We start from the raw sequence: 27,112 nt of genomic DNA, 5'->3' as shown, positions 1-27,112 counted from the left end.
TTATAGAGTTTTCCCAAATCTGACAAACCTGTTAGGTTGGTCAGATGTGGAGGCTATCATTATAGCAGGATATCTTTAATTCCTATCCTGTTTCTTTTGAAGTCCTCATCTAGGGTTCAATTAACTTTGGATAAAAGGATGTCATGTGAATTGTCATTTAAATTTTGGATTAACTCGATTCGTTGATCTACAACGAATCTACACGCTAACCTAAATGCAACTGCAGCAAGTATGCCTACAGAAGTTGCAAGGCATGACAGCCAGCTGTGAAAGAGAAACACCTACCAATATACGAGAACAACAACATTCTCGGTTACCAGCACCATATGGTAGCAGAAACCTTCACATATGTTTGAGATGTATATTCTCACGCAAGAATAAATGCAATATCCTTCAGTAAATCAATGTAGTAATGATCCTATACGATTTTAAAAGAAATCAAAGTATCACACGCTATTTAAAAATTATGAAATAAGCCTCCATAGCAGGTTCAGATCTGTTGTTATAAAATAAGTGACGAGACAATTAACTCCATGAAGGGCCAATATATACTATATTACCAAAAGTATTGGGATGCCAACAAATAAGAATATTAAGCAAGCTGTTGGGTAAAAAAAAAAACGTTGCCGAGGACAATGCGGGAGCACAAACGGTATGAATACAGCTGAAGAAAGTGCACACGGATATGCGATATTCTTCATTTGTGATACTGCACTTATCTTTGGGTATTTTATAATCGGCATGCTATGCAGAAACGAACTCAATGAATTTGCATGTGGACAGATGATTGGATAGCATATTTCATATTCCGGAACTTTTCGGAATTACGAAGATCCCCATTTGGAACATCGAACTGAAGTGGAAGGAAAAGTTAAACACTGACCGTATACATCTGTTATTTGACATAACAGCCTTGTTGGTTGATTGTGTTGGAGTTTCCTTGATCTATCGACTAATTTGGTCATAGTGGGCGAATTCGTGTGGGCCTGCATATAATCTTTACATGCATATTTTGTCTGTTCAAGTAAATTCATATTTTTCAACCCACGATACATGCCTTGCAGGCTCGGAACCGGAAATAACATAAGGAAAACACTAATCTCCCAGCCTGAAGTTGACTAGCTCCAGCCACGATCGAAAACGTCTTTAAAAGTTTCTCCAGTCTCTAAAGAAATTCGAACCTACGCTTCTTAAAAAGAATGAGAAATGGAAAATCCATTATGCTGTCACACTTGACTTCAAAAAATCTCAAAAATAGTGAGTCATAATCCCAAAAACTGTTACTCAATTGCCAAAGGATCGTTTGCAAAATACAGGACCATACAGGAGAAGTTGTCAGTGTGTATACTGTACGCAGAGCGCTTTACCAACAGCGGTCTATGAAAAGCTTCAGCCCATAAGTCTTCTTCAGAAAAGTTAATGCACGGCGAAGGGTGAATGTGCAAGTTATCATTCACTAAGGAACGGGACTGTGCTGTGCTGTAAAAAATATTCTCGAGAGAATTCTGGTTTGGTCATCTTTTCATGGAATAACGTGACAAGTAATTTATGTGGGTAGTGGCTTTCCAGAAGGAGCGATAGTGTTAGATTTTCAATAATGAAATTTTATAGTGAGAAACCCCTTTTTCAATAAGTCAATTCCTCCTTTTACAAAGCTTGGTATGCAATGGCTTGTTTTTGGAAGATAAGATCATGATCTTAATATCCTCAGGATAAGACCACTTGGAGGATAATGATTATATTTAAAGAACTGCTTCCTCTTTCCCAAGGTCAAAACTGCTCTCAAAGGAAATCGATTTCAAGATCTTGAGGAAAACGTAAAAGAAAAACGTAACCGCCAAACTGAAATCATCTCTTTAGACGCTTACGCTGTCTCTATTCAGAAACTTTTAGAAGGTGTAATAAGTTGTAATAACTGCATTTAATCATGTGGTGGTTACTTTTTTAATAAAAATAAAACCATTTCTGAGATCCTTCACTTTGCGTTCCTTCTTTTGCACTAGTCCGAAAGCTTCATTGCGTACCTCGTATAGATATTATTTTGCTATTCGAGTGTTGAGACACGCATCAGTGTCTAAAGTGGATATTAAAATGAAATTTAGATGCGTAGATAAAAAGGTAAGAGATTACATGTCCCTGACGTATGGAAAGATTGCCTAAATGAGACGAATGTAACTAGTCACAAGCATTAGATATCTCTAGGGTATCTAGAAGTTCAGAACGCTGTCACCAATTTTTTTTTAAAAAAGGTTATGCCTAAAGGATAAAAAACATAGCTTATAGACTATTTTAGCTGTGAATGACAGAAATATTATTTAGAGAATTATGATAATTGGCTTTATTTTGACTTGAATGTTCAAACCTGTGGTTAAGTTCTAAACAGACTAAACTTATTGAAAACAGCAGCGCCTTTATACTGTAGTACTGCCTAAATAAAACATGTTGCAGTCATTATGACAGCTCATAAAGTAAACATGATTATTCATTGAAAGATTGTCATAATGCTGTGTGCATTAGAGTTTTTATTGTGTAAAGTTCTGCGTTAATTTTTTTGTGTAAAGAAAATATAAGAAGTATGCTAGCACCATCAATGCCGTGAGGAATTTTTAATGGCCTTTTTCACAACGTGGCTGAGTTAGTTGGTTTCAGGTGAGCGCAGCATGGATTTTTTCTCTCGAAATTCTATTCAGGTTTTTTTTTTTGTCCAGCAAACAGGCATATCGACCACGGAACACACGCAATTTACATATATAATATATATGACGCAATATGGCCTTAGTCACTGATGCGCCTAAAACCCTACACAATGAATGTGTAGGGTTTTAAGCGCATCAGTACTTTTAAAAAATAAATAAATAAATATTATTTTGCTGGAAGATTAAACCGTCAATACTAAACTGCAAATAGGTAGGCCCTGTATGTTGAGTGGCAACATATGGCACCAAAAGGAGCACAGTAGCTGTTGCTAGCACTTATCTTGCATGCGTCTTTCTGATTAAAAACGCGATTTGTAGTAAGAACTGGATATCTAAGCTTTCAACGCTAGGCATGCACTTGAATTCGGAACTCCACCCCCTGTCTATTTAGAAGTTAAGGTAATCGGCTCACGTCATTAGAGTATGCTTACGGCATTGATACATAGGCTAATTTACAATAAGGCTTCAGATAAGTCTTTTAGTTCAATCTGATTTCTTATTATTATTTGTTCCTTTTTATTTAACTTGAAATCCTTATCACAAAATCATAAACTAAATTACATAAATCCAGCTGACCAGAAATTTCAACCATGGAAACAGCACACCGGCAAGAAGACGTAAAGTAGGGAAGTAAATATGTTAAATTCGGCGCAAAGTAATAAAAAAAATCTATAGCAGTTACAATTTTCTCACTCAAACATTCCTTTGAGTGAGAAAATATTCCCATTCTATGGAAAATACGTCTCAGTGTTTTGCAGGATAGTAGTGAGACAATCAATGGCTGTCAACACACTCCATCACAAGCGATATTGATCGCATGTGGTGGAGTGTGTAAGTGACAACATCCAGTCTAACTACTCAAAACTATGATCGAGTGTGGGAATGGCAACATCAAAAATGTGAGACCCAAACTGTCTCGTTCAAAACTGTTAAGGCAGAGTTACAATATAGGACAGACCCTCTGTACGTCCTTGTGAAAAATCATTCTTTTAATCGGGCGGAGTTTCACAGAAACATGACATTGAAATGTCATGTATTGAAATGGGGAGCGGATGGAATTTACTTTCAAGAGGAAAACGTCCAAGTCATGCCAATGCACATTTCCGAAAGTTGTGAAAATGACATCAGCGTCCAGCCCTGGAAGTACCTAATCTAGATTTCATTTCATTAAGTTTGCGATAAATTAATTAAGGCTATTTCTGGAGGTAAAGCTTCTGAACATCAGTAGCCTGTGCATTATGCTTAAAATAATAGATAATTAAGAAATTGATTATCTATTATCTTTGCAAATATCTTTAAGCAATTTGTGGAAGGTATTCATCGCCGAAATTACCTTATCAGGCTATGTACATTCAGGTGGCCTAGGTGTTAGACGTGTGTGATTCAGCTCCTGCTTTATAATGATTTTAAGTAGTTTTTAAATGGCATATTTATAAAATCTGTGTACTGACATGTTCTTTAGATGGTTTTATGAAGTCTTCATCAAGATAAGTATTATTTATTTAAGCTTAAATTTTTAGTGTGCAACATTACTCTCTGAGCCTTTGTTTAGCATAGCTACAAACAGAAACGTTATTGACTTTTGACCTGAAGTGCTTACCTTGACATAAAGCTGTTCGTGATCTTGGCAGTGTTCCTGCTTTGGTAAAGTCCTGCAGCCCTCTAGCAATTTTGCACTTAGCCACTCCCATGTCCGAACTGTTGTCTTATTTCTTCAGACTTACTACTCTTCTCTTCGATTCCCGGCTGTGTCAATAACGGCCCACCTGCTTATTTGTTACATTCTGTTTGCTGATATTTAAAGCCATTCTCAACTCTTCAACATGCCACCTAAGGAAGCAGTTTCATGCAATGTATGTCAAAAAACAGTACGGAATTGGGTTATCTGTAAGGGAATTTGCAGTATGGTTGTTTGTGATGCGTGTTCATTAATAAAGAACTTTTCTAAATCCAGTAATTTAAAAAACAATTTCAGATGCCCTTCATGCAAAAGTGTTAACAAGGGAAGTGCAAATTTACAGTCTCCTAGTCAGCATCAGCTGAACTGCCAGGATACCCCAACAGATGCTGATCTCCTTCGCAACGCTGACCATCCTTCATCTTCCCCCGTCAATATACTACAGTCTCCTAAGACTTCAGACCACAAGGAAGTCAACTGAAGATGCTTCAGTTGACTTTCTTGTGGAAGTCAACTGAAGCATGACTAATGTAATGCATTAGTCATGAGATGGATAGGAAGAGTCATCCCAAACGGATGACTCTTCCTATCCATTCTCCCTGCCTTCAACAGCCCCAAACAATGATTGCTCATTTGCTTCCCGAGAACAAATGCTGAGGAAGCAATTTAGAGAACATGAAGATATTAAACAGCATCTTTTTCGAATATAAGATCAGCAATGTAAATTCTACCACTTGCTTCTCGAACTAAAGGCTATGGTCAAAAGCCTCCGATGCCACACCCTTCTGTTCATCAGGCTTCTGTAGTTCCAGTCCTCAGTCCAGATGCTGAAGAATTTGTTCCAGAAAAAACAGCTGCGCGATTCCAAAAATCTAGCTCTAGCTCTCTTTCTCTCCGAGAACACAATCGTGCTTCCTCGCAACGTGTTGACACAGGCAGACAGCCGATACCCACCACTATTTGCAATCAACAGAAACAGAGCAATTTGTATGTGCACTGTCAAAATGATCGCTCCGAGTATTATCCTTAAGTGCCTTCCCATAATAGCTTGCCTACAAACTTCCCCAAGTTTTAAGTTTCCCTGCAGAAACAACAGATATGCAAGCATAATAGGAACAAGAAAAATGCAGTCTTGTATTAAAATTAGAAACAGAAATAGTTCGATGCCTAGAAGTAGTAACATTTTTGTTAGCAGGCTAGACCCCAATACTACCTCCCAGCAGATGGACTAGCTATTATTAGAGCTAGAAATTCCAGGTAGAGCTTTCAAAATAAAAACAAAACATCCCGCATATTCATCATTTAGAATTGAGCTAAAGAATTGTGACCTACAACCATATCTTGCTGATGTTATTTGCTGATGCTATCGAGGCAGTGTTAGGTGGGTCGGAAAACTGCTAGCTTGGGGGGAGACAAAGACCAATAGATTGACAGTAGCCACTGGCAGAGGTGAAAGAGATTCTTGCACTGCTTCTATTAGAATGAGCAGAAGCCTGAAAAACAAGATGCATGGTATTTCAGAGACTGCTGGGAGCCATTGCGGTACAAATAAACACATGGGTTGTGTTAGGGTAGCTAAGAATAGAAACAGGTGCAGGTATACTTGCGTGTACACCAATGCTAGGAGTTTAGTAAATAAATTTGATGAATTTGAGGTATTGCTCAAAACATCAAAGGCAGATATTGTTGGGATATCAGAGACGTGGTGTCACACAGATATAAGGGATGCAGAACTGCAATTTGGGGAGTACAACGTCTACAGAAAGGATAGACAGGATAGGAAGGGGGGAGGGGTTATGCTATTAGTTAAGAAACACATAAAAACCAAGGAAGTGAAGCCAGTCGACATCGCTGGACAGTGCAGTGTTGAGTCAGTTTGGTGTGACATAAGCATTGGGAGATCAAAATTGAGAGTAGGAGTGTGCTATAGGCCTAATGACTCTGATGAGTATAATAAGGAACTGTACAGGGAAATAGAGTGGGCCAGTAAATCAGAGAGTCTTATAATGGGAGATTTTAATTTCCCAGATATTGACTGGAATTTGGGGGCTGGTTACTCACACACTAGCAGGGCTTTTGTGGATTTATTGGATGATTGTTTTCTACATCAGCATGTTCAGGAGGCAACTAGAGGGAGTAATACTCTTGATTTGATTATCAGCAGTGATTCTTCATGCATTAAGAATCTGCAGATAAATGAACCACTAGGTGGCAGTGATCACAGTGTGCTGAAGTGGGATTTACTGAAAGAGGTAACTACCATTAGGGGTAAAGGGAAGGGTTATTGCTTCCGTAAAGGCGATTACGATGGACTGAGACAGTATTTAAATTCTATACAGTGGGACCAACTGATGATGTTACCAACAGCAAATTCAAAATGGGAAGCATTCAAAGAACATATCTTGGAAGCTACTAGGCTTTACATACCAACTAAGAAATATTGTTCAAGGTTTAGGCCAAAATGGATGTCAGATGAACTAATGAGGCATATGGCAGAGAAGAAAAATGCATGGGATACTTACAAATTAACACATGACACAGAAGCCTATGATAGATACAAGTTGATATGCAACCAAGTTACAAAGGAGGTTAGGAAGGCGAAGGCAGATTACGAGAAATCCTTGGCAAGGGATGCAAAGAAAAACAGCAAAGAGTTCTTTACTTATGTAAACTCTAGAAGGAAGGGGATGAATCAGATTGGTCCACTTGATATTGATGGGTCAACTGTTGATGATCCTGCTCAGGTAGCTAACAAACTAAATGAATAATTTGCATCGACATTCACACATGAGGAGTTATTCAGCAAGGGGAATGCCAGAGGTGTATTCAACTCTAGCAGTAAGCTACAGAATCTTGAAATAACTGGGAGTAAAGTGGAGGAGAAACTGTTGAAGATAAACACAAGAAAGGCACCCGGGGTGGATGGGATCTATCCAGTTATATTAAAGGAGGCAGCAAAGGAAGTAAGCAAACCCTTAGCCATAATTATGAGAGCTTCCTTGGACTCAGGGGAGGTACCCATAGACTGGAAATGTGCAAATGTGACCCCAATTCACAAAGGAGGATCAAAGGCTGACACAAGTAACTATAGACCTGTGAGCTTAACTTCTGTTCCAGGAAAATTAATGGAGGCACTGGTTAAAGAAGCACTGCAGGATCATTTAGACAAGACTTCAGTTATAGCTCAGACACAGCATGGTTTTGTTAAGGGGAAGTCTTGCCTGACCAACTTGATTGGATACTATGATGCAGTCACAAAAGAACTGGATGCAGGGAATAACTTTGATATTATATACTTGGATCTTAGAAAGGCTTTTGATACTGTTGCACATGGAAGACTGCTACACAAATTGGAGCAGTGTGACATTGGAGGCAAATTGCTGCTATGGATAAAGGGGTGGTTGAGTGGGAGAAGACAGAGAGTGGTAATCAATGGACACTGCTCATCGTGGACTAATGTTATTAGTGGAGTCCCTCAGGGCTCAGTGTTGGGTCCATTATTGTTTTCTGTATTTATAAATGATATTGATGATGGTATATCAAGCTTAATGTCCAAGTTTGCAGATGATACAAAGGTTGGCAGGGTTGTCAAGGACACTACTGACACTACACTGCTGCAACAGGATCTGAAAAGGTTGAGCAGATGGGCTGAGAGGTGGCAAATGAAGTTTAACATTGACAAATGTAAAGTACTACACATGGGAAACAGCAACCCCAGGGCAACGTATCAACTCTGTGGTACTACACTGACAGTGGTAGTGAATGAAAGGGACTTGGGGGTGATTGTGCAGGCAGATATGAAGTTCTCTGAGCAGTGCAGACGGGCTGCAAGAGTAGCTCATGGAGTATTGTCAATGACATACAGGAATTTTTCCAGCAGGGATAAGGAGGTGATTATTCCATTGTATAAGGCAATGGTCAGGCCACACCTAGAGTACTGTATACAGGTCTGGAGGCCTCATTTCAAGAAGGATGTAGAGCTGCTGGAACGAGTACAGAGAAGGGCAACAAGATTAGTGAATGGAACAAAGGGGTGCTCTTACGAGGAAAGGCTTAAGTTTTGCAAATTACAGTGTCTGGAGACTAGGCACCAGCGAGGTGATCTGATAGAGGTGTATAAAGCCTTGAATGGTTTAAGCATGCTCAATGCTGATGGGATTCTTCCTCTAGCTCAGAAAAATCACCTGAGAGGGCATAAATTCAAATTGAGGAAAGACAGATGTAGGATAGACGTGCGGAAATTTGCCTTTAGCCAGCGGGTGGTTGGTTGGTGGAACAGACTGCCATCCCTTGTGGTGGAGGTTGATAGCCTAAATAAGTTTAAGGCTCAGCTGGACAGGTATTTTGAACGAACAGAGGGGTGAAGTGGAAGTGGTTTTTTTTTTTTTTTTTTTTTTTTTGGCTGATGCTGCATAAGCTTGCTTTCTTGCATCAAATGCCTCTACTAATGCTAATGCTAATGCTAATATCTAAATCCTGATATCTGGCCAAATATCTACTCGTCATGCCATTTTATGGAGCCATTGGAGGATCAGTCAACAACTCTAGTGAAAAGTTACCAACAAATTCTCAATCTGCTGAACTCTCTGCATAGCTAGAGAATAATATTCCTGATTCTCATCCTAATCCATCATTTAACCTGCCACCTAATACATCTGGTTGCAAACATACTTCCAACACATATGTCCATCTCAGCATTTTTCTTCAAAACGTAAGAAGCATAAAACAAACTGTCGACTCTTGTTTCATTAATGGTTGAAGAATCGCATGACATCATATGTTTAGTTGAAACGTGGATGCAGGAATCTTTACAAGATGTTTTCCTACTGCCGAAGAATCTCAACTACACGCCATACATGACATCAAGAATTAATCGATCGTAGAGGTGGTGGGACAGCAATAATTTTAAAATCCGATATTAAAGTTTTGAACACATACAACTCTAACACCTTAAACTTTGAGAGAATTTCCCTACTAATCCAAGTTAAGGATTCTCTGCTTCAAATTCATAATATTTATATTCCGCCTGGACCTACTAATGACAGTAATAAAGTAATAACCTGGATCACTACTGTTCTTAAGCCTAAAACTAACATCATCATAATGGGCAACTTTAACCTTCCCCTGCCCAAATATAAATTACAAATGAAGTTGCTGTCCGACTCATTTTTAGTTCTAGGAGCTAAAAAAAAGCAGCGTCCCTGTTACAAGAGGTAATCAAGCGTTTGATCTTGTATACTCTAACTTTCCACTGCAAGGAAAACTTAGCAGCAACATTACATTTAGATCTGACCACAAAAGTATAGAACTGCAAGCAACAATGCTGCGGGAATCCTCGCCCCCCCCCCTGAAAATCACTAAAAGAATATCATCAATTAAATTCCTTCAGAAAGAAAAGTTTTTGCAGCTCTTAAAATACTACCCACGGGATTCCCTTAAAAATATTCCTATACAGGACGCCACCTTTCTTATAAAATGGCTGAATCAACTGAAATCAGAGTCGACATCCAAACTTTGTTAGAATATCTTCTCACTCCACACCTTGGTTCAAATCCCACCTGAAACCATACTTTAAAAGTAAGAAAAAATACCACAGACAGTGGAAGAAATGCGGCACTTCATCGGCACACATAAAATATAAAAAGAGCAGAGCTTTGTTTCAACTCAAAAAAATTCAGTCATACAAAAATTATGCGATGTCCACGCTAAAGCACAATAAAAGAGCCCTTTCTACAAAAACAACAGCTACCTTACAGTATGATCTAGTTTATGAATGAATAAGATGCAATATGGAAACAAGCAATTCTGACATTTGCACTGAAGTTATACAAAACAGATTTATAGCATTTAATTCTTATGAACAAGCAGACAACATGCACATGATGTGTCTCCGGGTCGGCCCTGCTAATTAACCAACTTGTGAACAAGAATACAGTTCAGCGTGCAGTTAACCAAATACGCACTGATAGTATTGAAGGTATCCCTGGTTTTATTATTAGATTGTCCAGCGTATACATCATTGATTCGTTAGTGCATATCATTTCCAGGTGCATTTCTCAGCCATTCCTTCCAAGACAGTGGAAAACTTTCAGGATTATGCCGATTCCTAAAAAAGCTTGCAGAAATAACCATTCCGGCCATCGACCAATTGCTGTTTCGTCAATAATTACTAAAATTATTGAAAAAATCATGCTCCCATATCTTCAACATGCAATCTTCGCTAATGCACCTGTCAATACTAATTTCGGTCCTAGAGGGCGCTCCACAACAACAAGCCTAGCTGACACCATTGTACGCATCCAAACTGCGTTTCAAGAGAAGGCACAATGCGATGTATTTTATTTTGACATCAAAGGTGCTTTTGACAACATAGATCTCAAAAAAGCTTTTGAAATACTAAAAAATCATTTTATCGTTGACACAACGATTATTTCCTATCTTTAATACAGCCTAAATCACAGACTTCTCTTCCCCACTAGTACTGACAACATAGATCTCAAAAAAGCTTTTGAAATACTAAAAAATCATTTTATCGTTGACACAACGATTATTTCCTATCTTTAATACAGCCTAAATCACAGACTTCTCTTCCCCACTAGTACTGACAACATAGATCTCAAAAAAGCTTTTGAAATACTAAAAAATCATTTTATCGTTGACACAACGATTATTTCCTATCTTTAATACAGCCTAAATCACAGACTTCTCTTCCCCACTAGTACTGACAATATTCTCGTAACAACCTCAACAGGCATTCCCCAAGGAGCAGTTCTCTCCAGTACTATATTTTCAGCATCTCTTCAACCACTTCTACAAGAAAATCCAAATATACTGGCATATGCCGATGATTTAAAGTTATTTATAATCTCCAAAGCCAGTGATGATATTCGCAAAGTTATCAATGATGCGAATTCGCAGATTTGTGAAATCATCAAGTATCTGAAAGATCTCAATCTGACTATAAATGCAAGCAAATCTGCTCAAATTATTTATTTCCTTCAGAAACAGCCCAACCACATAGAAATAAAAATTGCAGATGTCCCAATCCCAAATGTTTATTCTCACAAAGACCTTGGAATTGTGTTTGATAAAAATCTCTCCTTTAATGCCCACTATTTATATGTTGCTCAAAAAATTCAAAAAGTAAAATGGTTAATCAAACAATAAACAGCAGCGATTCAAGACAGAAAAACACAGTCATTAAGCATGTTCAAAGATGCATCTTTCCCATTCTGTCCTATGCTTCCGAAATCTGGTCTGGTGCTCCTCACGTAACCGTCAAGAAATTCCCTGCCCTAGAATATAGGGTTCTTAGATATCTTAATAGTAAGCTTCGTTTTCCCCATACAATATCCAGGCAACAGATTTATGAAAACCTAAAAACAAAGCCTCTGCAACAGATGATCAACGAGTCTGGAGTCGTTTGTTTGTTATTTGGTTTTTAGGAGCATTAACAACTAAGGCCATATTGCTCCGGGGATACGCGGTGGTCATTCCCTGACATTTCCGCATCCTCCGTATTTGGTGGTCACGGGCTCGAACGCCGGTGTGATCAAGAAGCGTGTGCTACGCACTGCTGCTCCTGCCCACCTGGCTACGGAGGCGCCAATAGTCTGGAGGCATGCTTCTTGCAAAGTTAATCACTTCTGCATGGGATTCACCAAACTTAGCCAATATAATAGCTGCTCCCAACAGGGAAAATTCAAGAAACCAGCAATTCAAATCCAACCTCTCCAGGCTCAAACAAATGGACAGAATGTTTCCCAATGCATCCCTTCACCTCATAAATCATCACAACATTGATTGCAACAGGTTAATCAACTCTGAAGCCGCCTACAGGAGTCAGATCACCGATAAAATGAAGAAAAATAATCCAATTCAGTAATTGCAACTGAAAGCCAAATGTCCTGTTCTGCAAATTCTTTTTAATTCGTAACTATAATTCCTAGTCCTTGTCTATATGAAATCTGCTATGTACATATATTCGATTATTTTATGTCATTTCCTTTGTATTACTATCTGCCCCTAGCCATGTGCTGTGATGGGATTGCTGTATTTGCAATAAATAAATATTTATTATTATAGTAAACAACATTTGGGTGTATTTTTAGTCCGCTTTGATTTTTATTTGTTTATTTATTTATTATTATTTGTTGGCAGACTTTTTTTTTCCCAATAATAAATTTGCATATGACGGCAATTGTTTTTATGTTTACCGAAACGAAAATAATTTTTCTAACATAGTTTAGAGTTACTGGAAAAATTCATTAATTATCTCTTTCTTTTTAGGTCTTCCATTCATTACAATTGTAGCTTGGACTTTCACAATGCTACATACACTAAACACGAAATGCTGGGAAGGATACGGCAAATCGCCATATGTATGGATTGTGACCGGTCCTAAGATTACAGTTCTTGGGGTAAGTGTCCTCACCGTTTATAAATACTCAAAACACAAAAGTTTATGGAAACAGGTAATTTTAAAATAATTATAATTTTTATTATAAACAAAACACAATTAGGAAGGTACATAAAAATTTAAAACAAACTTGAAAGCTAAATCAGCCAAGTAATTATTGAGAGTTCTGGCACTGGAATATTTGGCTTTAAATATTTTACGAACTAAAAACAGTAATAAGTATTTAATATAACTTTTAACAATACGATTTATTTCGAAACTACTACTTATCTTTTTATACAAAGAAGATCGATTAAAGAGAGCTAATGGCAAGTAAAAAAATCGCAGGTTTTGCTGCAGCGTGGATACTTTTTAATCGATTTATTGCCAAAAGAAATACACAAAAAACATAAGGCTGCTACGGTACATTTCCACAAATAAGTTTACAGCTGAAAAAAATATTGCAAAACTGGTAAAAAAAAAAAAAAAAAAAAAATCAAATATCACCAAATCTAAAATTCACCTTGACACCTAGCAAATCTTGATCAAAGATGAAGTTTCACCAGTTCCAGAACAACTCACTAAAAGTAGCAAAAAAATCAGTAGCGAAAATAATAGACTCTGAGCTAATGGAAGCATTCTCCTTCTTCAACAAGGTCAGTTTGGTCAGCTAGGGTAACAACAAATCAGAGTAACTGATACAGATGGTGTGGAGTTCAAGGGCAGAGAATTAAAAAAAAAAAAAAAAAGCGCGTATTATTCTTTGATAAAACCAAACAAAGAACGGGTTTATTAAACAAATGATATTCTCCAATACCTATATCCCATACTGTTGTCGAAACAACTAAAATGTTCGGAACCGATCTCAGGGTCTGGATATTACATGCTGCTTTGACATTCAGAAAGATAAAAATTCTTCAAAAGAGCCACGAAAGAATCACAGACGAATTTAATTTATAACAATGCCATTTTAACACCCAAAACTCAAGTCTCTGAATTGGTAGAAGGTTCAAAAGGTACTACAAGAAACCAAATAGACGACGATTCAAAACGGGTTTACAATCCGTAATTTTGGCCAAGTTCCCCCCCCCCCCACTTATAAATGCATTTTACTATTTTGTTGACTTAACCACCAACTATGTTATTTCCTATTCTTAATTTAGATGTGGGCGCATCTAAGTCCCAAGTTCTCATGTTATGCTCTTGTACGTACATTAGAATTGGTGACTTGGTCACTGTAATGCATGTTATTATTATTATATAAATAAATACTAAAAGTCTTAAGGGGCGTAACTTTCATTCTGGCAAAAGGACTTTTAAATTTTAATTTGGAATCAAACATGATATCCTCACAGGGTACTGTATATGGGCAGCAGTAACCCCAGCATAACATACCAACTAGCTGGTATCTCAAGGTGGTGGAGAACAAAAAGAGACCTAGGAGTAATTGTTTAACATGAAGTTTTCTGAGAACCGCAGGCAGGCTGCTAGGACACCTCATGGAGTTCTGTCAATGGCATATGCAGCATTTATTTACAGAAAATTAGTCGGCAGGGACAAGGAGATGTTATCCCATACCACATAAAGCAATGGTTAGGTGCGTATTGAGTCTTGCATGCATGTCTGGAAGTCTCATTTTAAGAAGGATGTTGAACTGTTAGAACGGATGCAGAAAAAAAGCGACAAGATTAGTCAAAGACACAAAATGATACTCTTACCATAAAAGACTTTAGTTCTGAAAATTGCAACTCTTGAAACTAGGCACCTGCGAGGGGACCTCATTGAAGTATTTAAGGCTTTAAATGGATTGAATAAACTAAGATGATGGCATCCTTACTCTTTCTCAGACAACACACACACACACACACACACACACGTAAGTAGACAAATTTAAAAAGGATTGTTGCAGGAGAGATGTGCGAAAATTTGCTTTCGCCCAGGGAGTAATTGACTGTTGTAGAAGGGATAGTTTGAATAAATTTAAGGAAAATGTTAGACAAATTACTGGAGGTGATATTAGGTGGATAGGGGTGTTTTTTTTTTTTTTTTTTTTTTTCTGACTCTGTATAAATTTGTTTCCTTTCCTTCATTTGCTACTATTAATACTAATACTAAAGAAAATTGTCCCAATTCTTGGTCTAAGATATAGAACTGGAATGGAAGAGGTGATAAATTAAACTAAAAATCACATATTTCGATGTATACAAGAATTAACCTGAAGACTAAAACAAGGTAAACAGTTCAAGGCAAATATATACTTCTAGATTTCAATAATGAGAAATTAGTAATCTTAATTACTAAAGACAGTAGAAGTAGCAGAAGCCTGAACCGGCAAAACTAAAACATCTACATACGAAATAAAATTCGAATTCCCAGACAAAAAGGGAGCCAGAAAAGCAGAAAAAAGAAGCGCCAAAAAGTATGCTTCCCTGAGGAATGCCAACAGAAATTGGATACGAACTGCGGCTGGCATCATTCAAAAAAAGACAAAGCTCGCATAAAATATCCTCCAATATGAAAGCATTGGTTCGGCAATCCCGAAAGAGAACTACAAAACTGTAATGAATGGAGCCATATTCGTAAAGAATTAAAAGCAAGAGTAACATAAAAAACGCGTGCAAGTCAATACCAGCATTCAATGCGAGATGAATTAGTCAGGTTAATTGCTGAAGACAGGTCATCGTTGAATGCCTGTTAATTCTAAAATGTGCGGTAGGACACGGTTTTCGAATACCTTATAAGATAGAAGTGTGGGGGTGGCGTTTTATATATATTTTTTATTTATTTATTTTTTTTGTTTGTTATTTATATTTATTACTATAGTATTTATTATTATTTATATTCTTAAAAATCCCCACTTTGCATCTGACTAGTTATCCCACAGAAGAATTCCGGTCCTGTGGGAGTTCCTATATTAGTGCACTCCTCCTTTGGATTTTTTTTTTTTTTTTTTTTTTGCTGTGTGTTCAGAGATGACCAAACACTATTTGCATTAAGTTAGATACAATTAGTTTATTATACATAATTACAAATAAAAGATTAAGCAATTCATTACACATTATTCACTTCATATATAGGTACCTGGCATGGATGACGTTCCTGGTCATTAGGCTCTCCTATCATCATCATCTTAATATTCGGCAACTAACACATTCCTACGATCAGTTTCACCTAACTCTTTCTTAAATACAATTGACATTTTTTATTTATTAATCATACTTATCTAGCACAATCCTACATTCTTCTTCATGGTTAACACAATTCTTCTTCTGGAATTTAATGTCTACTTTACACATTATTCTATTCTATTCTCACCCTAACACATTAAAATTACATGTTAATGAAATATACATTGGTTTATTTATTTCTTCATCCTCTCAGGTAAACTTCAGCATTTAGAGACTAATTTCTCTACTTCAGTAATATTATATAAGTAACATACCACTGTACCTGCTTTATAGGTTAACCCGTCCAACATTATTAACTTCCTTCCATTAATTAATTAGCAAATAAACCATAACTATAATCAATCCTTCGTTAAACTAATTCTACAATATTTCCTTGCTTATCTATACAACATGCATTGAATTAACTGTATGTTTCCCTAAATCTCACTTAATATTTATCTAATCTTCCCTGCAGTCCTTTGCAATTACATAGAGGTATATTCGTTGTTTAACCACTTACTTCTGGGGATTTGGATCCTACCGCTAATACAATGTTTGGCCTGTGACTTTCTGCTCTGCATCGGGTCCTCCATTGGTTTGGAACGTTCTTCCCCGATTCCAGAATGCTAACTTCTGCCAGGAACACTATTCGCTTTGCCGATCATCCTGGTGTCGTATCCTTCTTTGCTGTGCCGGATCATTCAGTAGGAGTCGCTTCCCATCACTTTATTTCTACAGGACGGTACGGTGTTCTTCCGTAAGCATTATCTCGCTGTCTTCCTTTCAAATATATCTCTCGGTGGACGCTCTCGGACTTCTATGTTCCATCTCGAGAAAGTTCCCCTTTCTGTAACTTATCTACACTTTATTAAAGCTATCAGCACTTAGCCAACTGGTTCTACTGGTCCATTACTTCCGGGGACTGTTTCCCGAGCCTACCTCCGAAATACTTTCATCGCCCTCCGAAAAAACTTTATTATCTCCAAAAAAACTTTATCGCTCCAAAAAAACTTTATCACCCTTCTAAAACATACCTCTCCGAAAAAACTTCATCACTCCTTCTAAAATATACCTCTCCAAAAAAACTTCATCACCTCCAAAAAAAACTTTATCACCCTTAACTTGCGCGCTCTTGCCTTTTTATTTCCCAAAATTTCGTAACACCCCTCCTTTCCTCGACTAATCATTTCTATCTGACCATCATCGTCTCCATTCTCATTTGCCTATGACCCATGACACGATGGTCGAGCCCCTTCCGGTGTAGAGAGGACTTCCGTTTCTAGAGAATTCTCGAATATTCTGGAAGGTGATCGAAATTTCGGAGCTCAGTATCATCCAGAAAGCACCTGCGTCCATTTACTTGATTCGTCTCGCCTTATTTTAAAATGACCACACCTGCTCTGTTTGCAGTAAACAAGAACGCTCCCCGCTGGTACCCCTATTGTCATCTCTGGAGCAATCCGTCCCTTGCCATTCTATCAGTTGACCCCCTACTGTTCCGTCTTGCTATCTTTGCTTGCTGATTCAGGTGTGGGCACTGATTCAAAACTCTTTCTAATGTTTATTTTCACGGTGTATTTGCTTGTACATTAAATTTAACCTTCTCTTAAATTAATTCCATTAGCGCGAGACCCATTATCTTAAACAATATTTGTGATTTTAAGTGTTTTCTTTTGAGGTTTACAATATCACTCTATCTAGCGTTCCTTCTGTAATTATATTGATATTTTAAGTTTAACTTGTAAGACTTTGTGTCTTTCAGAAGTATCAAATAATATTCTTTACAACACTTTCAAGGAAGAAAAGGCGCCTCCGTAGCCAGGTGGGCAGGAGCAGCAGTGCATTGCACACGCTTCTTGATTAGACCGCGGTTCGAGCCCGTCACCACCAAATACGGAGGATGCGGAAAGGTCAGGGAATGACCACCGCATATTCCCGGAGTAATATGGCCTTAGTTGCTAATGCTCCAAATAACCAACCAACCAAGGAAGAAAAACACGCTGAAATTGGAAGAAAATTGATAATATACAGGGTGTCCATAAATGATGTTTCCGATTTTGATATATACAAAATTTGTATATTTTTTTTTTTTCAGAAGTACTTCAAGCTACACTTATGAAACACATACCAGCTGAAAGAGCAATTCAATAAGTTTTTTTTTTAAATTGGTACTCGACTGCCAATTTTGCATTCTACCCGCTACGCAGCCCTACATTCGCCAGAATGGCAAAATGGCGATCGGGCCGGAGAAAAGTGTTCTGTGTATTAGCATTTCATGCAACAAAATGGGACGAGTGAATCGACACAATTTACGAATCTGGAGCAGTGAAATCCCCATGAGTTTTTTGAACATGAAACGGACAGTTTTGCCGCAATGTCTCGAGAAAAACTGTACGAGCCATTCTTCTTTATCGAACCGACGGCGACAGGGTTCATCTTCTTCGAAATGGTCAGTGAATGGTTAATACCACAGCTGCGGGAGGACATTACAGATGTGATTTATCAACAAGACAGTGCCCCTTCACATTTTCATAATGAAGTGAAGTCGTACCTGAATGAACATCCTCGGCGTTCGATTGGGCGTGATCATATGGAATGGCATTTGAGGTTGCCTGATCTGACGCCAACGGATTTCTTTTTAGTGGGGTTATGCGAAGGACAATGTGTACATCCTTCCACTACCAACGACACTGCAGGAGCTGAAGGTATGGATCACAGAGGCCTTTGGTAAAATTGATCGCAAAATGAAGCCAGCGTGTGACAGGAGACTGAATATCGCTATAATATCGTTTGAGTTACTCATAGTGCCCACATTGAACTTTACCAATGACTTTATGCACCTTCATAAAACTTATTCAAATAATCTTTCAGTGGTATGCGTTTCATGAGTGTAGCTTGAAGTAATTCTGAATAAAAATGATCAAAATCGGAAACATCATTAACGGACACCCTGTATTTCTGAACTAAAAGATAAGAAAATGAAAAGACCTTACACTGTTTCTAGATTGCGGCATATAAAATAAAAAGAAGCAATTTTTTAAAAAAATAGGAATAAATATAAAACTTGCAACGGAAATATTTGGCAGCTTCTTAATAATAATTTTTTAACTCTCTCTCTCTCTCTCTCTCTCTCTCTCTCTCTCTCTCTCTCTCTCTCTCTCTCTCTCTCTCTCTCTCTCTCTCTCTAACACACACACACACACACACACACACACAACCTCAGATCCAAAGATATATCAGCTGGATACAGCACAAAGTCAACAAACTGATCATAAACAGAACCAAAAATTAATTTTAATATTATGTAAACAAGTGTTGTAATATGAATATTTCAAGGGAAAACTCCTAAAAAGCCATTGACTTATGTGTTCTCCTTCCCTTTTTGCTGTTATCTCCCAAAAAGTGTAACATAAAATAGGGATAAATAAATTATTATTATTGCTCCTGTTGGACAGACAACCTGAGTAGTCAAGACCCGCTAATTTTCGTAAAGTCGGACAATGCTAAAAAGTTACTGAAATTTTTCCTTGTAGTGGATCTGCGATCTCATTATGGATTTAAAATAAACTTTGTGGATTGTTTCCGAAAATGATAATATAGGCTATTATTTTTGGAATATTAAATTTTAGAAATGTTATATTTTAAGGAAGAATAATTTTCTTACCTGGAGTTTTCTTCAGGAACGGCTGCATCCGGGTGAGATGTAATTCGAAAGGTCTCTCACCCGGATGCAGCCGTTCCTGAAGAAAACTCCAGGTAAGAAAATTCTTGTGTGTTCTCGGACTTATGCATTCGGCACAAATACATAACGTAAACCCGGGCCTAGAGAAGGGCACCGGGCAACAGCTGTCTTATATTGACGGTGGTAAAATACCTCGCACACACGTTTTTAGGCTAGATTTGTTGAGGTTCTACGCCAAAACAGGTGAACTAGGTGTAGATAGGCTTTTGCCTAGAGCCACTCTTGACTCTGGGATACACGTACGAAGTGCACCAGGAGGTATAATATAATGTCTTATATATGTGTAACGAGAATGCCAATGTATATAAAATTGTATATATATATATATATATATATCTTTTTTGTAAATATATATATATATATCTTTTTTGTAAATATATATATATATATCTTTTTTGTAAATATATATATATATATCTTTTTTGTAAATATATATATATATATATATATATATCTTTTTTGTAAATATATATATATATATATATATATCTTTTTTGTAAATATATATATATATATATATATCTTTTTTGTAAATATATATATATATATATCTTTTTTGTAAATATATATATATATATATATATATATATATATATATATATATATATAATAATTGTGTATGTGTACAAATAAATGGGGGAAAAAATTGGAAAATGCCTTAAAATATAATATTTCTAAAATTTAATACTCCAAAAATAGTCTATACTATCTTTTTTGGGAAAAAATCACAAAGTTTATTTTAAATCCATAATGAGATCGCAGATCCACTACAAGGAAAAATTACAATAAATTATTAGCATTTTTCCGACTTTACGAAAATTAGCGGGTCTCGACTACTCAAGTTGTCTATCCAACTTGTCTAATAAAGTTTCGAGACTTTAGGACCTCCATAATTTTTTTTTACACTATATTTCTCCCTGATTGGGGGTTCCACCTCGTGACGGGTATTACTACCAAGTACACAGGGTGGTTGTTGTTATGTCTGGTGTTACTGGTGGTCGAGGAACTCTCTGACTATCCTACAGGTGTTCAGGATTGCGACTTTCTGGAGTTCCTTATAGGGAGATCTATTGCTGCTAGGCTGTTGTGCAGGGTCTTTGGCACCATACCAGTGGTTGACATAATGATCGGGATGATCATTACTTGTTGCATATGCCACATCTCTTTGATCTCCTGTCTTAGGTTCTTGTACTTCCTGATTATTATTATCAACAAGACGATTATTATTATTAACGCCTGCAAAAAAAAAACAAAAAAAAAAACAGAATAACTGGTCACAACGGACTTCGATTTCTATTAGTTGTAATTTCTCTTTTCCCTGACAAGAGTCACCAACAATAACTACTATCTGTTGGACTAGCACTTTTTGTCATGTTGTCTCTCATGCACATGGGTTTCATCTGGGCAGCTGAGTGTTTTATGGATCTTTCTCGCCTCGTTTTAATTTTTTCGATGGCATCCATCCTGTTCTTCAAGTTCTCATATTTGCTTATCAGAACGCTGGTTTTGCGCTTAATCTCGTCACACTCTTTGCGTTGAAAACAGACAGTAATTTCCTTCGACCGTAATATTTACCGCAAACATGCAGAAGGTAACATGCATTATATAAAATCTAATTCGCCACCAAACCAGAGTATTCTCACTACTTTGTTTTGCTGCTCGTAGTACAGTATTCACTCCGTGCATTCCAGCCGTCCCCTGAGATTTACCATTTAAGCGGTTGCAGTTCCATAGGGACAAATATCCGAAGTTATTAGTAGTAGTAGGGTTTTAGGAACACAGCGACTAAGGCCATATTGCTCCGTGTATACCGTCTGTAAATTATGTGTTCTGTAGTCGATTTTCTGTTTGCTGAACGAAAAACTAACGTTTCCGGGAGAAAAACCATGTCACCCTTACCTGAGACCGACTAACTCAGCCACGTGAAAAAGGCCACAAAATTTCTCACATCGTAGACGGGACTCGAACTCGGGTCTTTTCCGCCCGGTATGGGAGAATGACGATTCTACCACTGTGCTACCTACAAGGGGCGAAGTTATTAGCCTCAACTTGCAAAGCAGATGCTTTTCTCATGAATAGTTGGTTGTTCTAGATGTAGCAATGTCAATACGAAGAAGAAAGCATAAATAAATAAAAGATAAACGTTGTGATCTTACCCCAAATGACAAAACAAACAATATGGTATGCCCGGAATCTCTACATTAATAAAATATTGTTCAGCATTATAATAAAATGTGGCTTAATAATAAATACTTTGTAACGAAATGTTTTAATACCATGTATTTTAATATTTAACATTTTGGCTTGATCAGTAACTCAGTGTAATGACAGCTGCACCCAGGTAAATTAAGATAATTACTATAACAGTACACAATTTGGATAATTGCAAAATATCTTAGTAATATATTAACTACATAATAAAGTAAAGATTGCGAGTGTTACTCATGAATTCTCTCAGGACCTTTTGTATTTCATTATGTTGAAATACAAAACGGCCTGAGAGAATTCATGACAATGAAAACGAAGTTAAACATTGAATAATGTTCTAACTAATTTGAAATAAACAAACTGCTAGTATTTTGGGATAACGATGTTTGTATATTATATAATACAGCATTCTAAAGTACTTAGCTATTTTCGTTTCTTTTATTAATATTTCTGATGACTGCAATTTCAACAGCAGCTTTAACACTGGTATAAAAATCTTTGTGTGAGGGGAGAGAGAGAGAGAGAGACTAAGCTCGATCTTTAATGTTTGTTAATGTTCGTATACGTCGGTTGAGTAAACACAAGCTTTCGTGACTTGTTAAGTTTAATTTGATATTTGATCTTCTTAACTTCTTTTTGCCACCAAAAAAAATCAATTTTTATCTCGCTTCCGCCTGTTTCTTGGGATATACGTTCGGATTTACTTCTTTGTCTTCTTTATGACAACCGGAACCCTTCTGATGTTGGGATGAAATCCGAAGTTTCTTCTTTTGAAAGCTAATGCGCACGGAATTGCATCTTTAGCTCCTTCCACACAGCCGTCTAAAAGAATAGCATCAACTTCTCTTTGGGAACTTTTTTTTTTCAAGGACCATACATTTATCTGCTAACATGATGCGAGCATGCTTGCTTGCTTGCTCGCTCGCTCGCGCTCTCTCTCTCTCTCTCTCTCTCTTGCACAAATACACGTAGGCAATAAAAAAAATTCCCAAAGTTCGTCTCGACTCTGAAGATCGAGTTTTCTTCATTTCTTTCTCTAAATCTTACTGACTCAGACTAACATGTTGATGGAAAACTTGTATTCAAGATTAACGAAAGGAAGAGTACTTAAACCGTTTGAACCTGAACAGAAAAAAGAAGTCCTATGCCATCAACGCAATCTTTTGAACAGTGTTTCTTAATCTGTGGTCCAAGAGTACTTAACAGATGGTATTTCAATGATCAAAGATAATTAAACTATTTTTAAATAATAGAAGGCCAGTTTCATTTATTTTTATAACAAATGTTGCCATTGACAATCTCTATCAGAATCAGTGTTAACAATATTTAATAATAATAAATTAGGATTATTTGTAATATTTTTATAAAATTTAAAAAAGTGTAAAAGATTTGGCGATTCGCTTACGGTTTTTGCAATTAAAAATAGGCCAGAAAGTCGACAACAATACTTGTTACGATCGCCAACCTTCCTCACAATTTGGAAAAGTTTTGGGTTCGAGTTCTGGCTAGAAGAAATTTTTATGGATTTTTTTTATAAATTATGGCCAAATAGGGAAAAACGACACCAACAGTATTTCTGTCTATTAGGCAGAAACCCAAAACGCAAACTATTTTAAAATAATTCATTTATTTCATAAAGTAGTTATAAAGTAGAAAGCTTCTTTATCAAAATAACTCCACTCCATAAGTTAGGAATTAATTTTACTATAAATACCACAGTGGTTTTGTCTCCAAGACTATTTATAGGAAAATGGAACAACGAAATAATACTAAAAAAATACCAATGCTACAATTAAGATACACTTGGCACGGCAGTGCGATTTTGCTATTTACGAATAAATACCAAATCAACCCCAATATTCAAAATAAAATAAAAAAGACAAAGGAACACGTAATGCTAGCAGTGCAAACGCACGCCTCTGGGCCAAAAGAGATGCGGCTTCACACCAACCAAAGCAACACTGATACTTTCATAATAGATTAAATAAACAAACAAACAAGCAGCCTGAGTGCGACGATGGCCTTCCCGGATTCAGATGCTGGTATAGAGTCTGTATGGTGTGAGATAGTTGGAAACAAAGGTATAATGCGAGTAGGAGTAATCTACAGACCAGATGATTGTGAAGATTATGACAAAAGCCTCTACATGCAAATGGAATGGGCAAGTAAGCGTCAATGCCTTATTATGGGTGATTTCAATTTGTCTCTAATAGATTGGAGTAAATGGGAAGGAAACTCGACATGGAGAACAAAATTTTTAAATCAACTAGATGACTGTTATTTGTATCGACATGTCAGGGAAAGTACTAGAGAATATCCTAGACCTCATCATCACACATGAATCAGATGACATAACAGGGCTGACAGTAGAGGAACCAGTAGCAGGAAGTGATCACGGAGTTCTACGGTGGATGATGACGAGAGAGGTAGCAGAAGTAAAAGGCAAAGGAATGGGTTTTAATTTCAGAAAAGGAAATTACGATGCCTTAAGGTACTACACATGGCCTCTATTAACTGGGTAGATATCGCGCAGAGAATGAATACAATTGAACTGTGGTACGCTTTTAAAACATTAATCACAGATGCCTTGAATGCGTATATACCATTAAAAAAAAATACTCCACGAGAAGGGTTCCAAGTTGGATGAATAGTGAAGTCGCCGCATTACTTGAGCAGAAAAAGGTGGCATGGAAAGGTTACAGAGCAATAAAAAGTACTGAAGCCTATAACGGCTACCAGATGATGTGTAATAGAGCCACAGAAAAGGTTCGACAGGCAAAGGAAGTTTATGAGAAATCACTAGCAAACAGAGCAAAGGGGGGGATAGAGAATTCTTCACATATATATGCCAAGAAGAGCAGGACAAACCAGATCGGACCTTTACGTAAGGGAAATGGGATAGTAATAAATACACCAGCTGCCGTTGCAGATGAACTCAACAGTTATTTTGCATCGATATTTACAAATGAAAAGCCTTTTGTGGAAATGGGAAATTGTGGGAGCGAAGTTAAAAAATATGTAATTAATGATATTGAAATTTCGCGAGATTATTTAATGAAAAAAAACTTTCGAGCCTACAGGCCAGTAAGGATCCTGCAGTTGATGGAATATACCCTATAATCTTAAGGGAGGCGGCAAGCGAGTGCATTGAACCATTGAGGCTAATTATGCGAGCATCACTAGACTCTGGGGAGATTCCCTTGGATTGGAAAAGTGCTAATGTATCTCCCATACATAAGGGTGGCTCTAAAAGTGAAGTTGGAAATTATCGACCTGTCAGTCTGACTTCAGTAGTAGGGAAAATCATGGAGGCAATGATCAAGAGTGGAATTCAGGATCATTTGGATCGAATTGAAATTCTCAAGGATACTCAGCATGGTTTTGTAAAAGGAAAATCATGTTTAACAAATCTGGTTCGCTATTTCGAAAGGGTCACTCACGAGCTGGATTTAGGGAATAATTTCGACATTGTTTATTTAAATTTCAGCAAAGATTTTGACTCAGTCCCACATGAGCGATTGCTTTATAAGCTGGAACAGGTTGGAATCACTGGGAAAAATAACGATGGCCGTCATTTAGCGCAGCCACGATTTCTCGAGCTCCTGAATTTCGAATTATTTAATGTGTTTAAAGTGATTTCTTCCACTGGAAAAGTGTGCCAGCTGAAATAACTAAGCAAGCGGATTACGTCGGTGAGAAAATTCTGTTATTAGCAGAGTTATCTTGTAAGAACTCTCTCGTTATCTGCCTAATCTCATTAGGCTTAGCATTCTGCTGGCCGAGTTCTAATACGTTTTGCTGTAGTTACATGTGCATTGTCGATAATTAGGCTTAGCTGTTTCACTACTGTATTTCTCTTTGGAAATAAGAATCCGGGGTTTGAAGGATATTGGCTCGTTCCCACTGGGAGTTTGCTTCTTAGTTTGAACATTAAGTATGAACCGTTTTTAGTGTCTGCGGAGTTTTCACGACCCTGCTAAGAAAACAGGAAGTTGGACAGTTTTAGTGTGTTTAATTTAATTAGAATCGAAGCGGTGAATATGCCACCGTGGCCCCGTAACCACGCTGCTGTGTATTTTTAGTGCTCTATGTTTAATCAAAAATTTGTGTGTTTAGTTGTCAAAGTATGATAAATTTTTGTACGGCAGTTCTCAGAATTTAATGAGCTCTTGGATGAACATGTTGTTTCTGCAATGAAGTTAAAAGGTAACTTTTTAATTATATTTTATAATTTTAATGCTGGCTACATCAACTTTTAACGTACGTGATGTATTCTTATAAGCTTATAACAAAGCAATAACTAAGACCTTGATCGGAGTCGTTTGGTACCTACTCTAAGGTAGTTTTGGAAAAGTTAACTCCCACAGAGACTTGAACCATAATCATAATTGTAAGTAGACAATTGTTTCCCTGCCTCAACAAATTTGACTGCCACGTATAACAACGTTAAAGCTATAGAAACTCGGAGACCAGGCCTTTTGTGATTGTCAAGCAGAAATCGGCTTAGAAGAGCAACGAAAACTGAACTCGGCGTGTTTTGAGTTTTCTCGGGGAAAAAGCAAGCTTTTTCATAACCGAGGATGAGGAGAACAGAGACATGCCTGATTTGCAAGAATCAGGTAAAAAATACACTTTTCTGTATAAGCTGCAAAATGGAATATTGTCTCAAATGTGCCTCAGTGGCGCATAGGACATTTAAGAAAATGAAGCAAAAAAAAAAAAAAATGAATGGATTTGTGCTGGCTGTACTGCAACAGAGATAAACCGAACCGGGAAAATATCTGATAAAAAACGAAAAGAAGCGCTCTCTAAGATTATTGATGAATTATCAGATGATGAAGTCTCTTTTGAGAATTCAGAGATAAAAACCCTTGGATCCAAATTCACTCTACAAGACACCAATTGTACAGACACTCTACAGTTAATCAATCAAATTTGTTCAGAGCAAAACTCGTCAATAAATCGAAGCAACACAAATCATCATGACTTGAAATCCCATATAGATGAGTTAAAAATCAGACTAGATACGGTCATTACCAACCAGGACCTTTTAAAACAGCAAATCCGCACGATATTAACAACTCAACAAGAACTCATAATGAGTTCTGAAAAAGAAGAACAACGGAACAAAAAACTCGGCGAACAAGTTACCACGATCTATAATATGATGCGCACGTCAAGGAACAACCATGCTTCATTTTGCAATATGCATGGAATGGAACT

The 27,112-nt window shown here is 37.1% G+C and overlaps 1 protein-coding gene across 1 annotated transcript in view; it reads left to right on the top strand.

Annotated features, from left to right (window-relative positions):
* LOC150079332 (corticotropin-releasing hormone receptor 1-like) overlaps positions 1 to 27,112 on the top strand; it is a 370,784-nt gene that overhangs the window by 269,683 nt on the left and 73,989 nt on the right. The window contains exon 7 of the mRNA XM_090382673.1: positions 12,664 to 12,794. Coding sequence (XP_090238799.1) covers positions 12,664 to 12,794 — 131 coding nt within the window. The remainder of the gene's footprint in view (positions 1 to 12,663; positions 12,795 to 27,112) is intronic.

The sequence above is a fragment of the Mastigoproctus giganteus genome, chromosome 10 (assembly GCF_048544385.1).
Source record: "Mastigoproctus giganteus isolate SK-2022 chromosome 10, ASM4854438v1, whole genome shotgun sequence".
In the NCBI taxonomy this organism is placed as follows: domain Eukaryota; kingdom Metazoa; phylum Arthropoda; class Arachnida; order Uropygi; family Thelyphonidae; genus Mastigoproctus; species Mastigoproctus giganteus.
This window is presented reverse-complemented; position numbering and strand designations above follow the sequence as displayed.